This window comes from Lycium barbarum, chromosome 2, assembly GCF_019175385.1.
Source record: "Lycium barbarum isolate Lr01 chromosome 2, ASM1917538v2, whole genome shotgun sequence".
Classification (NCBI taxonomy): Eukaryota; Viridiplantae; Streptophyta; class Magnoliopsida; order Solanales; family Solanaceae; genus Lycium; species Lycium barbarum.
Genome location: NC_083338.1, coordinates 138,312,725 through 138,328,290, shown reverse-complemented (window position 1 = coordinate 138,328,290; position 15,566 = coordinate 138,312,725). Strand labels below are relative to the sequence as shown.

The following is a 15,566-nucleotide window of genomic DNA, read 5'->3' as shown; positions in this document are numbered from 1 at the left end:
AAAAAGGCAAAGGAGAAAGACACAGATGGAAACTTTGAAAATGATTTTTGAATTTTTTATTTTATTTTTTATGGAATAGGGAAAAAAGGTAAATAGAATTATCAAGAATTGGTCCCTTGTAAAATAATATTTTGACAAAAATAAAAATTATAATACGTCATTTTAAAATACGAGCTTCAAAATGAGTCCAATATTGATATACTTCCGAGCAATTTTTTATGAGGTGAAAATTGTTGATCCTTTCTCCTCTATTTTATTATTGTTGAGCTTCTAATTTAACAACTAGTAAAATATATACTATATGAAGACAATTAATAATTAATATTTTAAAAAAAAAATAAGGATTTAACAAAGTGTTGTTCTATAATTAATTTAGCGAGTCCAAACCCGAAAAAATGAAATGATGACGAATCATTTAAAATTTGTGGTAAAGTAATGCTCGTAGTGTTGAAAAATAACAGCAGTGGTATTAATAGTAGTAGCAATAATAATTTTAAAAAATAGTGAAAATAAAGTATTTAGCTCGTCAGTAAATTTAGAACCTCGAGTAAATTAAAATAAATGAGGGACAAAATTGGGTGTCAACAGTTGGTATTTAAGTGGTCCAGCTGTGAACCTCCAATCTTTTCTGGGAACCTGCTTACAAAGGTCGGATTTGGGATTCAAATCCTAACATAATATACATCGCCAAGACTCAAATACTGGATATATAAAAGCGGGAAAAAAAAAGAAGTTAAAATCTATAGTTAGGTTTCTAAAATGTATGGTGGTAATTAATTAAGTGTTCTAATTGTTTTCTTACCTTTTAGGGGAGAGTAACCTTTTTCCACAAGTTTTGGAAATTGGAGACAAGCCCACAAGGCACAAGCACTAGCAGTCCAAAAGCCAACATTTGGAATACCCAATTCCTCAGAAACTTGATGAGTGAAGCTCATGCCAACATCAGAAACCATGCAAGTAATAGAAGGGAAATTTGAATTACTATTATTTAGTCTCGTGACAAGGTCTCTAAAAGGGTCCAAACACAACTTCTTACATGATTCACACAAAGATGGAATATCTTGTGTGGCGTCCTCGTTGGAGGGCGCTGGAAGTCCATCTGGGATGGACTCAAAACGAAAGGAAGATAGACCATTGAGGGCATTCGGACCTCGGGATTTGAGCAATCAACGGTGATTGAACTCTGTGTTAACGAAGGTGATATGAAAGCCTCGGATATGGAGGAGTTTGGCCAAGTTGAGCATAGGGTTAATATGACCTTGTGCTGGAAATGGTATGCATACTGCATGAGGCTTGGACAATATAGGTTGCAGGTTCTTAGTGCCCATTTATTTTCTCAGATATTGTGAATATTGGGATGTGTTGTTGAGAGATTTAATCAAGCTTCCTCCTCTTATATAGACCATATTCTCAGTGTCTTATGAAGATTTTTTCAAGCATATTGCAAAGTGGCCAAAAACAAAATATGAAATACTAATAAATAATCCACCAGGCAAACAAATTGGTCGACCTAACGGATGGTTGCTGCTTTATATAGATGAAACAACTGAAAGATAACACCAAGACTTTTTTTCCAGCTTGAGGCTGATCGAGACTAAAGCCTTAAGTTTGTTTGGGGTTAATTGGTATTGTTGTCCTCATTCAATGAAAATAAAATAGTCTCATTTCCAGATTTGGTGTTGGACTAATTAAGTGAAAATAAGACGAATCTCAAAGCCTCAGAATTCTAACCAGAACAGAGAGGATGATCGTTCACATATATATCTATGAACCATGATCAATTCAATAAAGTTTTATGAAAATACTTTAAAAATCTAACTTTTCTAATTAAAATTCGATCAACGACAAAATGTAAAGCACTCCTGAATTTTTTTCAAAAACAATGTAAATCACTCCTGAATTATTTTTCAAAACATGTAAAATTAAGTGTGTATGTGTATAGACATGCAAAATAGGACAAAGATATGCATTCTCTGCAACTTTCTCCACCATCTTTTATCTTCTGATTTTCTGTTCCTTCAATTCCACTGCCCTTTGTCACCTATTGGTGTTGAAAACCTGAAAATTGATCGCTGAAATTAGTACTCTGCATAAATAAGGGATAAAATTCACAACAACTACAATTGCTACTTTGGAAACAAGTCACAGTTTCAAAATTAATCAAAATTTAATCACCTTTTCTTGTGAAAATATTTGAATGAAAATAACTTTAGCTTGAAAAAACCATAGACATAGACCTGCTTCTTGATTTATTTTTTTGCTTTTTTCAAACTCCTAGACACAACAACCTGAAGAGAATGCAATCATGATTTTGTATAATTGTTGTAGTTTACAACCGTCACTTTACTCTGGTGATTGATTCAAAAGGTTCTCCATCAAGAGTTAATAAAAGCGACGCATAATTTTGTTGTTGACGTGCCTTTCAAGCAAATGATTGAGAATATTGAATCTTTTTTTTGTATTGAAGTAGACTCCAAGACAATATCCTGGAGTTTCACTGATAGAAATTGGAAGTCCCAAAGTTTTCACAATATAAGTTCAAACTCCCAGGATAATGGATACTTTTGTCTAAATCATATTCACCCATTAAAAGTAGTTATTTTCAATTGCATTTAAATTTGACTCTATTTTCAATTACATGTCCAAAATGGCTATTTCGATTAACTTTGATTTACTTGCCTTAATTTTTATTCTTTCTTTTCTATTTTACTCTCTTTCCTATATCAAAAGAAATGTCTGTGATATATGGTGATATACAGACGTGCATCATTGTATTGACATAAAAGGTGCCGGAAATGAGCTTTAATTTCTGGCGACCTGGCATTTCTCTCATAAGGATTTGTGTATATCTTTCGTGTATATCAGTGTATCTCAATGTACATCAGTAAAATCAGTGTGTGATATACATCGATATACACACATAGTATACACTAGCGTATGGAGTATACACTAGCGTATGGACATACACTGTGCCGAAAATGAAGCTTTCCAGCAACCTGCCATTTTTTTCGGCTAGAAAGAACTTCCTTGAAAATTTGTATGAATTATTGAGAAGTTCTTGGAGAAAATATCTAAGGTGGAGTTGGGAAAAATGTAAAGAAAGAGAGACAAAGTTATAGGAGTTACCTAATGTCAATTTTTTTGGGTAACAATGCCAATATCAATTCTCTTTAGAGTACTTGTATGCAAATGTCAATTGTACTTAAAAACTTTGTAGGTTAGGCCACAACTTGGCCCACCCCGCTGGGAATCCTTAAAGGCATGGGCTTAAAAAGTTCTTCATAAGACAATGACTTCTTTTTTCTTTTTTTTTTCATAAGACAATGACATGGTCTGATAATAGTGCTTTCCTAGCACGTATTCCAGCCAGAATGGAAAAGTTTATTTTCATCAAATATTGCAAATACAAATTACAGTCTTGGAGAAACTTGACATTCACAAGCTTCATCTTTGAGCCAAATATTGCAAGTACCATAGACCTTAACATGTCAGTCTAATGGAAGAAGTCATGAAGGACCGTTTCGCAATAGCACATGACTAACTAACTTCTCAAAATTCATATAAGAAGATCCATTTGAAGAAGTAATAGTTTCTTCTGCTAATTTTTTCCACTTCAATGCATTTTCTTTCATCTCTTTACCCTTTTCTCCAATCATCAGCTCTCTCACAAGTTTCTCAATCACCTCCCTCTTCACATTGCTATCAATTTCCATCCCCACACCCCAACGATTACAAATAAACCAGCAATTTGTTTGTTGATCTGCAAAAAATGGCCAACATAACATTGGCACACCAAATGATATGCTTTCTAAAGTCGAATTCCATCCACAATGCGTTATAAATCCTCCAATTGATGGATGACTTAGAACTTGTTCTTGAGGACACCAACCACCTAATAAACCTCTTTCCTTAGTCTCCGCGAGAAATTCATGTGGCAAAATGGCTGAATCACCCATGACTAAATCTGATCTAGTGATCCACAAGAAATTCATCTTGATATTTGCAAGTCCCCATGCGAATTCAATTAACTGCTCATTGCTCATTACTGTAACACTTCCGAAATTCACATAAACAACGGAATTTGGTTTCTTTGTGTCCAGCCATTCGAGACAGTCAGTATCTTCTTTCCATAGATTTGATCCAATTGAGTTCAAGTCATCGTCTTGAGTTAGATTATTCAACAAAGGGAGATGTAACGGTCCAATAGTATAAACTGCAGGGAACTTGGTCGAAATTTGTTGCAAAACGTTACTCTCTAGCGTGTCGATAGTGTTGAAAATGAGTGCAGAGAATTTGGGAATTTTGTCCACGATTTCTTCCACTATATATTTCATTACAATATAGCTAGGTTCATCGACTCTGGATCTGATGAAGCTTGGCAAGTTTTTTAGACGAATGCCTTCCATGCCAGGTATCCAATCTATAATCGTGTCTAAATGGCCATTGATCAAATAACTTTCATCTGAAATTCAACCAGTAACAAGAAAATGTAATTAATTCTGGAACTGTAAAACCTGACAAAAATTCTAATGGTAATCTTGCAGATAAAATATAGCTGGACAGGTAACGGACAAAGTCGCGTTTCAAGGACAATTGGAAAAGGTTACGGAATATACAATTAAAAACAAACAAAAACCAAAAAAAAAAAAAAAATAATAATAATAATTAAAAAAAAAATCACGCACTGTGTCTCTACAGTAATTGTCTAGGAATTGTAAGTTCTTAGTTCCAAGTATTATACTTGATCTCTATGTTACCTCCAAAGAAACATTAACCAAAGCCTTGTAAAATCGTAATATTCTTAATTAAAGATGAAAAAAAATGGTGCTCGGCCTCGGAAACCAAAGGAAAAATATTCCTATGGCCATTCCGCAACTTGCGAAGGTTTACAAGGGATGTTATGACGTAAATATTTATAAACGGGCACTCAACGAACTTTTTAACCTATTAGGTCACTTAAAAGGAAACTATAGATAATTGTCCATAAAACTTGAAATTGATAACCTAAAAAACAAGACAGATTATTTACTACAACGTTCTGATTTCATTTTCATACCTTTTAGTGGAAAATAACCTCCTTCCACAAGTTTAGGATATTGTATTAAAGCCCACAAGGAACAACCGCTACCAGTCCAAAAGCCAAGATAAGGAATACCCAATTCCTCAGAAACTTGAAGAGTGAAGCTCATGGCAGCATCAGAAATTATGCAACTAATAGGAGGGAAACTGGAATTATCATTTAGTCTTGTGACAAGGTCTCTGAAAGGAGCCAAACATACTGTCTTACATGCCTCACACAAAGACGGAACATCTTGTGTGGCATCCTCGTTCGAGGGAGGGAGTCCATCAGGGATGGACTGGAAACGAAAGGAAGATAGGCCATTGAGGGAATAGGGACCCCGCGATTTGAGCAATCGTCGGTGATTGAACTCTGTGTTAACAAAGGTGATATGAAAGCCTCGGATATGGAGGAGTTTGGCCAATTTGAGCATTGGATTTATATGGCCCTGTGCTGGAAATGGAATACATACTGCATGAGGCTTGGACAATATGGGTTTCTCTGCCCGGTTCATATTGCCTTTTTTAAAAGAATTGTGACTTGTAGGCTTCAACCTTCAAGCAAGCTTGCTCACTTATATATAACAGTCAACACATCAGGCCGGCTGCTTATGATTAACAAAAATGTACCTCCTTGATAAAGAAATGAATCTTCACGAACTTAACTCAATCCCAAAAGTTAGTTCATGAGAGGAGAACTGTCCAAGAACATACATGTACTCTTTAGCTCACAGATGTTGGACTCCAACATCTGAAGCGTGGACAACATAGGACAACGGGCCCAACATCGTAAACAATGAATTGGGTGGGTCTGGCTTTGATACCAACAACAACAACATACGTACCCAGAGGTAAGGAGTGTCCAAAAACATATAAGGAGACCATGTATCCTTTAACTCACCGATGTGAGAGTCCAACACCCCTCTCCGTTTCAATTTATATGGCAATGTTTGATTCTGCCCAAAGTTTAAGGAAAAAAAGAGTTATGAAATTTGTGATCTAAAATATGACATTGCAATGACGTGGCTATATAAATTCATGATATTAAGGGTAAAGTGAGAAATTTAAAGTTAAATTATTTTCAACTATAGAAAGTGTCATTTTTATTGAAAAAACTAATAAGGAAATAGTATAAGTAAAAGAATGAGTATATTTTATACATTAACTTTATAAAAAGCATTTAAACTATCATGTAATGTGAAAGGTAACTACTATACAAGTAAACTGTTTAGGCTAGTATAGATTGGTGACTTGAGAAAGATTTTAAGTGAGAACAAGAATCAACTAGTCGAGAGCATAACATCGGCTCTTTACATTATAATTTCCATAATATTAAGCAAGCTCTAAAACAAAAACAAAAAAAAGGAGTTGCTATGTAATTTGAAAATGTCTGAGAGCACACTGTATCAGTAGTTATTTTTATTTTTAAGTCGTCATTGTGCAGGAAAATGTCGACTTTATGTACTATGCTTGAGCTTATCATAATCACTTTTGCGTCAGCATCATTTCTATGCAAATCCACAACGATAACAAAACAAAAAGGTGATGTTATTATATGAATAAAAACTGTTCTTCAAAAATAATTGAAGTTGATGGCGGAAAAACATATGGAATTTGGTGGATCGGGTCCTTTCATTTCTTTACACAAACCAATGAACAAGACGTAGCACTGGGGATGAATTACAATCTTAGTGATCTGTAGACAAATGACAGAATGATTTTTAAATTACTCTAATTTTGATTGACATGATTGAAATTAATTAAAAACAAAAGATTTGGGAGATTTTATTTGGCATGAAGATTCCCTTAAAACAACAGGAAAAATTGTGGAGAGAAATCAAAGGAGATTATGGACCAACGGAGGGTTGCCGTTTTAATTATAATATCTAACTAGGTAATTTGCTCGCGCTTCGCGCGATCATTGATGACTTCATTAAACTTACAATTAAATGTTAAAAATAAGGAAAAAAACTAAAGATATTAAGAACATTCTAAATTACAAAATTTGACGTTATCAATATATCTCAAGAACTTCTAAAGTCTTACGTATCTTCTATAAATTTTACTGGATTGTAACATTTATTCGTTAATCTAAAGCAAAGAAGACAAATATACAACCAAGAGGCACAGTCTAACATGTCACATAAGTCTTTGTTTTCAGTTTTCACCATTTGGCAAAAAACTTTACTCATTGAAACACCAGCAAGTTCAGCCACACTCCCCATGATGTATTTGGTACTTAACACATTGTTATCCAACTTATTGTTCGAGATATCATTCTCTAGTATTGTTTTTTCATGTTTTTCCTGAAGCTTCAATGCGTATTCCAGGCTCCACAAAACTTCTCCCATAGTCCTGCACCATATTAAGCCAAGCATTCTTCAATAGTGTTTACAAACTATTCATCAAGGATTTTGGTGTTTTCTTGCGTGGAATCCTAGGATCACGCAAGAAACATTTTATCACCCATTCGACCAGTTTACCTATTCCGTGGAAGAGCGGGATTGATAACAGGCCTGCCACAGAAGACGTCGACGCAACCCAATCATAAGATGAAAATGAGAAAAATTCACTACTCACAGTTAGGAATCACAAGCAGCAATGAAGCAGATAATATTTCCTATGACAGAAGAAATAAACCTACAAATGGCTCAATGAAGAAGCAGATAAACTTTTCTTCCTTGAATTTTCTTCTATCAAATAACATGAAAGATATCACAAGTTTATTAAGACTCTAAAAGGATATTTGCTAAAAGACTCTAAAAGGAGAATATATCTAATAGATTACAGTTCATTTGTCAGGGTTAGAAGAAGTGAAAATGTGATCAAAATGTGGAGACAATGATATCCACCGGACCGTCAAGCATGAATCATCAAGTGACAATAATTAAACATGTTTTGTTGATAGTCTAAATCACCGATAAAGAATTTATATGCAGTGACTGACATATCAATTAAAAAGACCAACAAATGATACTCTAAATCATCAAAATGTAAAAAGTGAATGTGGATGAAAATGAAATAAAGCCATCTTAAACAGAGTGAATTATTATAAACAAGAAAAACATAAATACAATAGATTACACTCGAAAACGAAAGTGAAAGACGGCTTATAATGCTACTAAAGAGGAGATGATGCCGTCTCAAGCTGATATAGGAATAATGTATGTAATATGAGTTCTTTAGTACAACCTGACTTAGAGGAACTTAATTTTTCTCTAGACCAGCTTGGTAAATTCAAAATCCAAACTCTACAACTACTTCAGTTAGTATGATGCAACAATCTAATGGATTGGATCATCTGAAATTGTCACAATTGACGAACAATTATTTACAAAAAACCAAAAACTCATGAGTGATTTATCATATGTTTGACTGACTTGCACTGTGGAGAGAAGACAATCCATGTTGAAGTTCACTCCTAGTTTCAGATTAGTTAACTTCATTGAGAGAAATTCTATTAAAGTATACATAACAGAATTCAGTTATCTTGCTAATGTTTCACAGAGGTAGAAAGTATTTAAAATATTTTTTTTCTTTGGCAAAAACATATCAAACAATACTTCTCCACAAACTCTATCACTAATTTTGCAACGTCAGTTTTTGCAAATTATAAAACCAAGACATCCAAGTAATTCACTTTAACTCGGTTTCTCGTAAATCTTCGAATCTTTGAAACCAGAGTCCACTGGCAACTTCTCATCGTCAAAGGGCGCAAGCACATGGTTTTACCAGAACTATTTTTTTCCTTGTACGCGCGGTGAGCAGAAAGTAACAGAAATAGAAAAGCAACAAAGAAATCAACACAAACCCCACAAACGGGAGAAATCAAGTCAGAAATTTCAGAGTTGAAGTGACTATAATGACCAATCATTTGACATATTCCTATTAAAAAAACCAAACCAGAAAATAGAAGGATAAATAATTGTACAAAAGAGTAAGAGACTAATTGACCAAGACATCAAAAACATCTTCCCCATCGCTTTCAAAAGCATGCCAAGAGTCAGTCTTCTTAACTTATCTTTCCTCTCAAATCAAGTTAATTATAATGCATAAGATGTCAGAAATGGAAAGAAAAGCCGAGCACCTGATGATTTATTCTGAGAATTATAATAGTTCTTCGATGACTGATGTTAAAGGCTTTGAAATCACAAGCAGTTAAATTATTTACCGAGGAAAATAGTTCTTTTGATCCTTACCTCTATGTTTTTAGAGGAAAAGCAACAAACTTGGGTAGGACAAATAATAAACTGGTATAAAATTGGGCGGACAAAATCAAACGTTGAAGCTCAAAGTAAACTGAAGAGGTGAAGAACAGAAGGATGGCCAAAGATAACATAGCAAAAAAGTAAAAGTGGACCATCTTTTGTAAACTTCTTCTGCGCCAGATTTTCTCATCGAAAGATCTCTTGGCGCTGACTTCTCGTAGACGGGCTTTTGCTATGTGTTTGGGGCTTTCCAAATTATGTTGGGAAAGATTAAAGAGGGAAAAAACATATTTAAATTGTAAATCAGAAGCTCATGCAAAAATGAGGTTTTCACATATACATATGTACAGGGGCGGATGTACCAAGAGCCCAGGGTGTTCACCCGAATACCCTGGACAAAAAATTATAGTGTATATTTAGGATTTTAGGGTAAATTTTATGTGTTTATATACATATATTAACTTTTGAACACCCTAAACATATATTACAGTGAATATTTAGGTTCAATTATTTTTCCGAATACCCTGAGTGAAAATTCTAAATCCGCCGCTGCATATGTATCTATTGTATCAGTTAACTGTATTAAAAGTTCCACAAATTTAGCAAAAAATGGCTTCAGACACAAACACAACATGAGAACAATTTTATGAGAAAGAAGCGACATGGCTTCACACACATACACAGTGTGAGCACAATTTTATGAGAATGAAGCGAGAGAATGATACCTGCCGAGTTTCGATAAAATAAGATAAGATCCAAAAAAAAAAAAAAAATCACCTCTAAAAGTAGTGGATCTTAAGTTTAAAAAATTCTTATAGTGCACTGATTATAAAATAAGTTGTAGATGACCTTAACCTTCAGTGTGCACAAGCAGAAAAATAATTCCGGCAACTTTATTCCCATAATTAGGATAGATCAATGTTAATGGCAAATATAAACACACTGAAAGCTAGGAAATTATGTTATATTTAACATTACTAACTGTACTTTCAATATATTTATAGAACCTATAAAATGCTGTGAACACCAATTGCAAGTGCTATCTTATCCTCTTTTTTTTTTCCTGAACATAAATCCCATCTCAAGGAAAACAATGTGGACACCAAATGGAAAGGAAGAAGAAGATGATGAGAAAAAGTTTTACCGGAATTGTTACTTGAAAATTCTCTAGTCTTCCAAGAATTAATTGGCTATGCTACCTTCAGTCAATAAGGTTTCACAGCTATAACGAACATTGTTATCTCTATTTTTTCATTCATTTTTAAATGGTTGGACACTATAATTAGTAATTATATAGCTAGTCATGTGAAGGTAAAAAGGAACAAATAGTCGTGACAGCATTACAAGATAACAGACATCCTACTTGGAGTTTTTTTTCCTACTATTCTTTTGCAAAAACAATGTTCCGAAGATTAATCAAATGATGTCAGTAACCATAATGCATCTATAACCATGTAATGAGAAAGAACGGCGTTTGTACTTGCTCCGCTTACTTCTCTAGACATTCTTTAAAAGATCGTTCTTTTCTCCGTAATATCTCCCCTGAAAGCACAAAAATAAGTTGTCTACTGAGGTAAAAGAACACACCCTCGGGAGTAGGTAAAAGAAAATACCTAGATTTTGCTAGGTCAGAAGAGAACAACAATTTAGAATGAGTTAACCAAAATTAATCACGTCAAAAAGAGCACGGGAGTAGGTATACATACCGTAATCGGCCCGAGGGCATTTGGCAGCCATCGAAGGAAATAGAGATGCTGGCTGTATTCGGCATTTGGCACATATCCAGTGAGCATCCGAGACGTCAGTTCGATGAAGATGGATATTCAATTTCAATAGAGTAAGAGAGTAAAAACAGATTTGTAGGAGCAAAGTTTTACTCGATTTTATAGAAATTATGTACCATCTTATTAAGAACCCTGACCTCTAAGATATGCCACCTAAGCAGGGCTTTGTCTCTGCTTTGTATATATACAGTATATCTATAGACTTTAAGAAAATTCCATAAAAGCTAACAATTCATGCAATGTGGTTTTTCATTTTTAATACTGCAAGGCAAAAAAGTAGAATTAATAGACAAATTCTCAAAACTAAAACGCAAATTCTTGAAATTGAAGAAACGGGTGAATTCTCAAATTTGTATATACAAAAAGAAGCAACTGATCAATTCAGTAAAATTTTAGTAATACCTTAAAATTAAGAAAAGGAAAGCATATCATCACATCTGCTAAAACATTCAATGTAGAAGGGCATCAATGCCGCATGAATCCTCAAATAGAGATGTAAAAGAGCGATGGACGAATAATACAACTTGTTCAACACCCATCAAGATAATAAAGTTGACAAAACACATAAAGGTGATGAATCGCCTATAATCCACAAAGACTGACTGGTTAGTAATCTATGATGCTAAGCATCTTGCCAAAATCCTATTTAATGCACAAAGAACAAAATAGGAATAAGAAAAATCAGTCAGTGTAGTAAGACCGCATAATAGAAGGATGTAGGCAATACATATGTCACTAAACCTACAGAAAATCTGAAATCAATAAGTCCCAAGATGAAGGTGTATGTCAGTTTTGGCAATGTCAAAATAACCTTCGGGGGCTAATTCCTCGCATTTACCAGCCTGAGTAAGTATAGATTAATAGATACATGTTTGAGAGAGGGGTCAGTAAAAAGTTCAACTAATTCAAAAACAAAACACAGTTATGAAAAAGGATCTAATAACTTCAAATGTGCCCAAAGGAGAAGGGATTGCTGAAAGAAATAACTTATAATTAAAAACTATAGGGAAAAAAAGTATGGATACCTTATAAGGATGGCGTCTTTACATAGAATTTGTTGAAATCTTCAAGGGAAGGAAGGAGTGTAAAGGACGCTCTAAGAAACAAGGAAGAGGCGTAGGGCAATGAAGAAAAAATAAAGAGGCGTCTTTTTCTGTCGCTGTACAACCAGCGAAGCGGTGTTTGCTTTTGTGCCAAAATAGTTGTTTAGGCGAGAAAATAGGGAATTAATTGCCAAAAAATTGTAAAAATAGATAAATGCAGATACTGCATTGTGCCTTTTGGCCTGCTTTTATTTTAGGAAAAAGGACACTATGTGTTCACTCAATCAAACTAATCCCACATTTAACTATTGTTTGGGCTTAATTTTACTAGGTGTCCGTTCAGTCCAAAATAATGCCAAAAGATGGCCCAGGCGCTTAAAAAAAAAGACTTTTTGTGGCGACTAAGTTGCCATAAAAAGTTGCCACTAAAGGGCTGCTACAGCATATATACATATGTTGGAATTATATATACACTTTATATACAAGAATTATACATTTTATATACATATGCTGAAATTAATCATACATTTATTATAAATAAATTATACATTTATTATACACATATTATACAATAATGATATGATATTTATTTTTAACATATACAATAGTGATACATATTATATACCACAATGATACGGTTTCTATGATACATTTTTTATACGTATGACACACTTTCTATACAAGACTGATATAGTTTATATACACATGTTGCAATCATATATACACTTTCTATACAAAAATGATACATATTATATACAAAAATGATACAATTTTCTATTCTATAATACACATTATATACACAAATGATACATACCTTAGTGATTCATATTTTATACAGTTTCTATACATTACAAATAGGTACTGATACATATTTTTATACACAAACGATACATATTATATACAAAAATCACCTCAGAGTTTTTTAGGATATTTCTTACTAAATATACACATATACACATATTATACATGTTTTGGGATATTTAACCGTTAGTGGCGATGTCACGCCCCGAACCTGGGCCTGGACGTAACACGGCACCCGGTGCCTGACTGCATGTGACCGAGCGAACCAACTGGCTGGCTGAATCAACATGTGATATCAAAAACATAACTGAATGTGGAAACAACTAAACACATGCTGATATACTAAAGGTCTGACTGAAATCATAATGCGGAAATACTTAGACAATCTGAAATATCTGAACGTAGCCAACATGGCTTAAACCAAAACAACTGAACAACTGCCAACAAGACTAAAATAATAAATATCTGACTGTCTGAACTGTGTCTATGAAGCCTCTAATGAATACAAAAAGGTAACTGACTAGAAAGCTGTAAGAACTGCATGACTGATATCGCCCTGAAGGAAATTGGGGCTCACCACAGTAGCTGATACGAACACCCTAAGTAGCTGGATCGTCAACCTGTATGTCGTTACCTGCATCGCGAGATGCAGGCCCCCAAGCAATAAAAAGGGACATCAGTACATTTGAATTGTACTGGTACGTAAAGCAACTGAAGCAATAAAATACTGGAACTGAAACTGAACTAAACAGGAAAGCAAGAAGCTAAAGTACTCCCTGTTCTGGATGAAGAATCACCTGTAAAACTGTAAATATAACTGTGGCCTAGGGCCCAAATAATGTGCACAAAACTGTGGCCTCTGGCCCAAGCAATACGTATGCATAAACTGTGGCCTAGGGCCCAAAAGTACAGATACAGGTGTTCAACATTAACAATTTACAAAACTGAGACTGGCTATAGCTGATAGCATGATAATTGTTTATGATTATGGGACTCATGCAAATAACTGGTTATACACTGACTGAGACTCATGTGATAACAATGCATAAGTCTATAAAGATTACGTGCTGAGTTCATGATGTTCAAAGTGACCACCATGAACGAATTCTGTAACTGCAACCCTAGAAGATAACAGTTCTATATCATATCATGAAATTAGGGCTAACTATATTCTGAGTCAAATTGCTGACAAGTATAAAGAATGAGGCGTAGGGAGAATCATGAACATTCCCTAACGTAGATAGTTAGCCTCACATACCTTAATTCCAGCCTTTGAGCGTAATACAATGTTCGTCACCCCTTTCAACTTTGATCTATATCAATACAAGCCAAAGGGATTCTATATTAGCAATAATATTCATGCTTTGGTCATCTAAGCATTTTATCAAACACTTAGTGGGCATAAAGCTCCACAATCTCCATTAATGGTGTTTCTTCACCCAATTCCCAGTCTATTACTTCTAGGTGATTCTACAATCTCAATTAGATGTAATTAACATCATTCTCCATCACCCATATCATTATAACAGTCTCAAGTCAACAATTTAAAACCCTACTATAGTTCGTGTAATTCTCTTTACTAAACCCATTTACTATTCTCCCAGGAACTCATCAATTCACTATTATGAATGATTAGAGTGTAGAAACATTACCTTTTTGACGTTCAATCCTCTTGAATTCAAGTTCTAGGGTTTCCACGCCCAACAATAATGTTCCACTCACAAATCTATTGATTAGAAGGGTTTACTCAAGTTAGAAAGAGATTAGGGACTTGAATTCAACCTAGAATCATGATAACACTTACCTTGTATGGTTCTTGAGGCTTGGGACTTGTTCTTATTGACTTTAGGGTAATTTTTTCGTGAATGGGGTGCTGGGGAAATAAACCCCAAACCTTAGATATAACTAAAAATGCGTAACCCGACTTTTTGACCCGAATCTGACCTGATTCGCGATTGTTCCGCGATGCGGGACCATCGCGCAATGTTCTACAGCTCAATACTCAGACTTGCGAGATCAGCCCGCGATGCGAGGCCATCGCACGCGCCCCCACGCGCCTGAAAGAGCGACGGGTGTCGGTTCTGTACAGTGTTCGGTAAAATGGACATAACTTTTTGTACACAGCTCTGTTTGGGCTCCACAATATACCGTTGGAAAGATATTTCACAGGTCTACAACTTTCATGTTTTAAGTTTCCTCAAATTCCCAACGGATGTTCATTAAATTGGACTGGAAGACAGACGTATCGAAAATTTAGCCGATTCTATCGAATTTTAAGTGCCTTACTATTAGCCATATTGAGACGATCATATCTCCTTGCTCCGATCTCTGATTGGCTTGGTCCTTATATCGTTAGAAAGGTATTTCTACATACTACAACTTTCATTAAGGGTACTTTCCCAAATTCCCAACTAATCAAGGAGTTATCACTGCCCGAAGTAGGCCTATTAACCATTTTCGCAAAACGTTCAAACCTTAAGTTTTTCCACTAAAACTCTAATGATATGAGTCTAAACTTAGTTCCAAGATACAGGGTGTTACAGGCGACTTGTTTAATTGCCACTAAAAAGCCTGATTTTTCTGACAGCCCTTTTGTTGCGACTAAATGTTACACCTCAGAAAAAAATTTGCGTCGTTCACATCGTAAATTGATTAATGTAAGCTCGGGAATG

General features: G+C 34.6%; 2 protein-coding genes across 18 annotated transcripts; both read right to left on the bottom strand.

The window, feature by feature from the left end:
* Nucleotides 1-3,219: 3,219 nt before the first annotated feature.
* On the bottom strand, nucleotides 3,220-5,993 carry LOC132627531 (7-deoxyloganetin glucosyltransferase-like). The gene is made up of 2 exons (XM_060342925.1): nucleotides 5,057-5,993; nucleotides 3,220-4,462 (listed from the first exon to the last, which is right to left on the bottom strand). The coding sequence occupies exons 1-2, from the start codon at nucleotides 5,571-5,573 to the stop codon at nucleotides 3,507-3,509; spliced, it is 1,473 nt and encodes a 490-aa protein (XP_060198908.1). The 5' UTR covers nucleotides 5,574-5,993; the 3' UTR covers nucleotides 3,220-3,506.
* Nucleotides 5,994-7,026: 1,033 nt separating this feature from the next.
* Nucleotides 7,027-12,321, bottom strand: LOC132627533 (probable receptor-like protein kinase At2g39360). 17 transcript variants are annotated; one of them, XM_060342928.1, is made up of 6 exons: nucleotides 12,076-12,288; nucleotides 11,453-11,632; nucleotides 10,973-11,024; nucleotides 10,760-10,808; nucleotides 7,542-7,574; nucleotides 7,027-7,413 (listed from the first exon to the last, which is right to left on the bottom strand). In XM_060342928.1, the coding sequence occupies exons 2-6, from the start codon at nucleotides 11,480-11,482 to the stop codon at nucleotides 7,101-7,103; spliced, it is 477 nt and encodes a 158-aa protein (XP_060198911.1). In that variant the 5' UTR covers nucleotides 11,483-11,632; nucleotides 12,076-12,288; the 3' UTR covers nucleotides 7,027-7,100. The 17 variants fall into 17 exon arrangements, 5 of the variants coding, with proteins under 5 accessions (XP_060198911.1, XP_060198913.1, XP_060198915.1 ...); XM_060342930.1 differs by lacking the exon at nucleotides 11,453-11,632 and having other exon boundaries at nucleotides 12,076-12,285; XR_009577900.1 differs by lacking the exon at nucleotides 11,453-11,632 and having other exon boundaries at nucleotides 7,027-7,574; nucleotides 10,747-10,808; nucleotides 12,076-12,321.
* Between the last annotated feature and the right edge of the window lie 3,245 nt (nucleotides 12,322-15,566).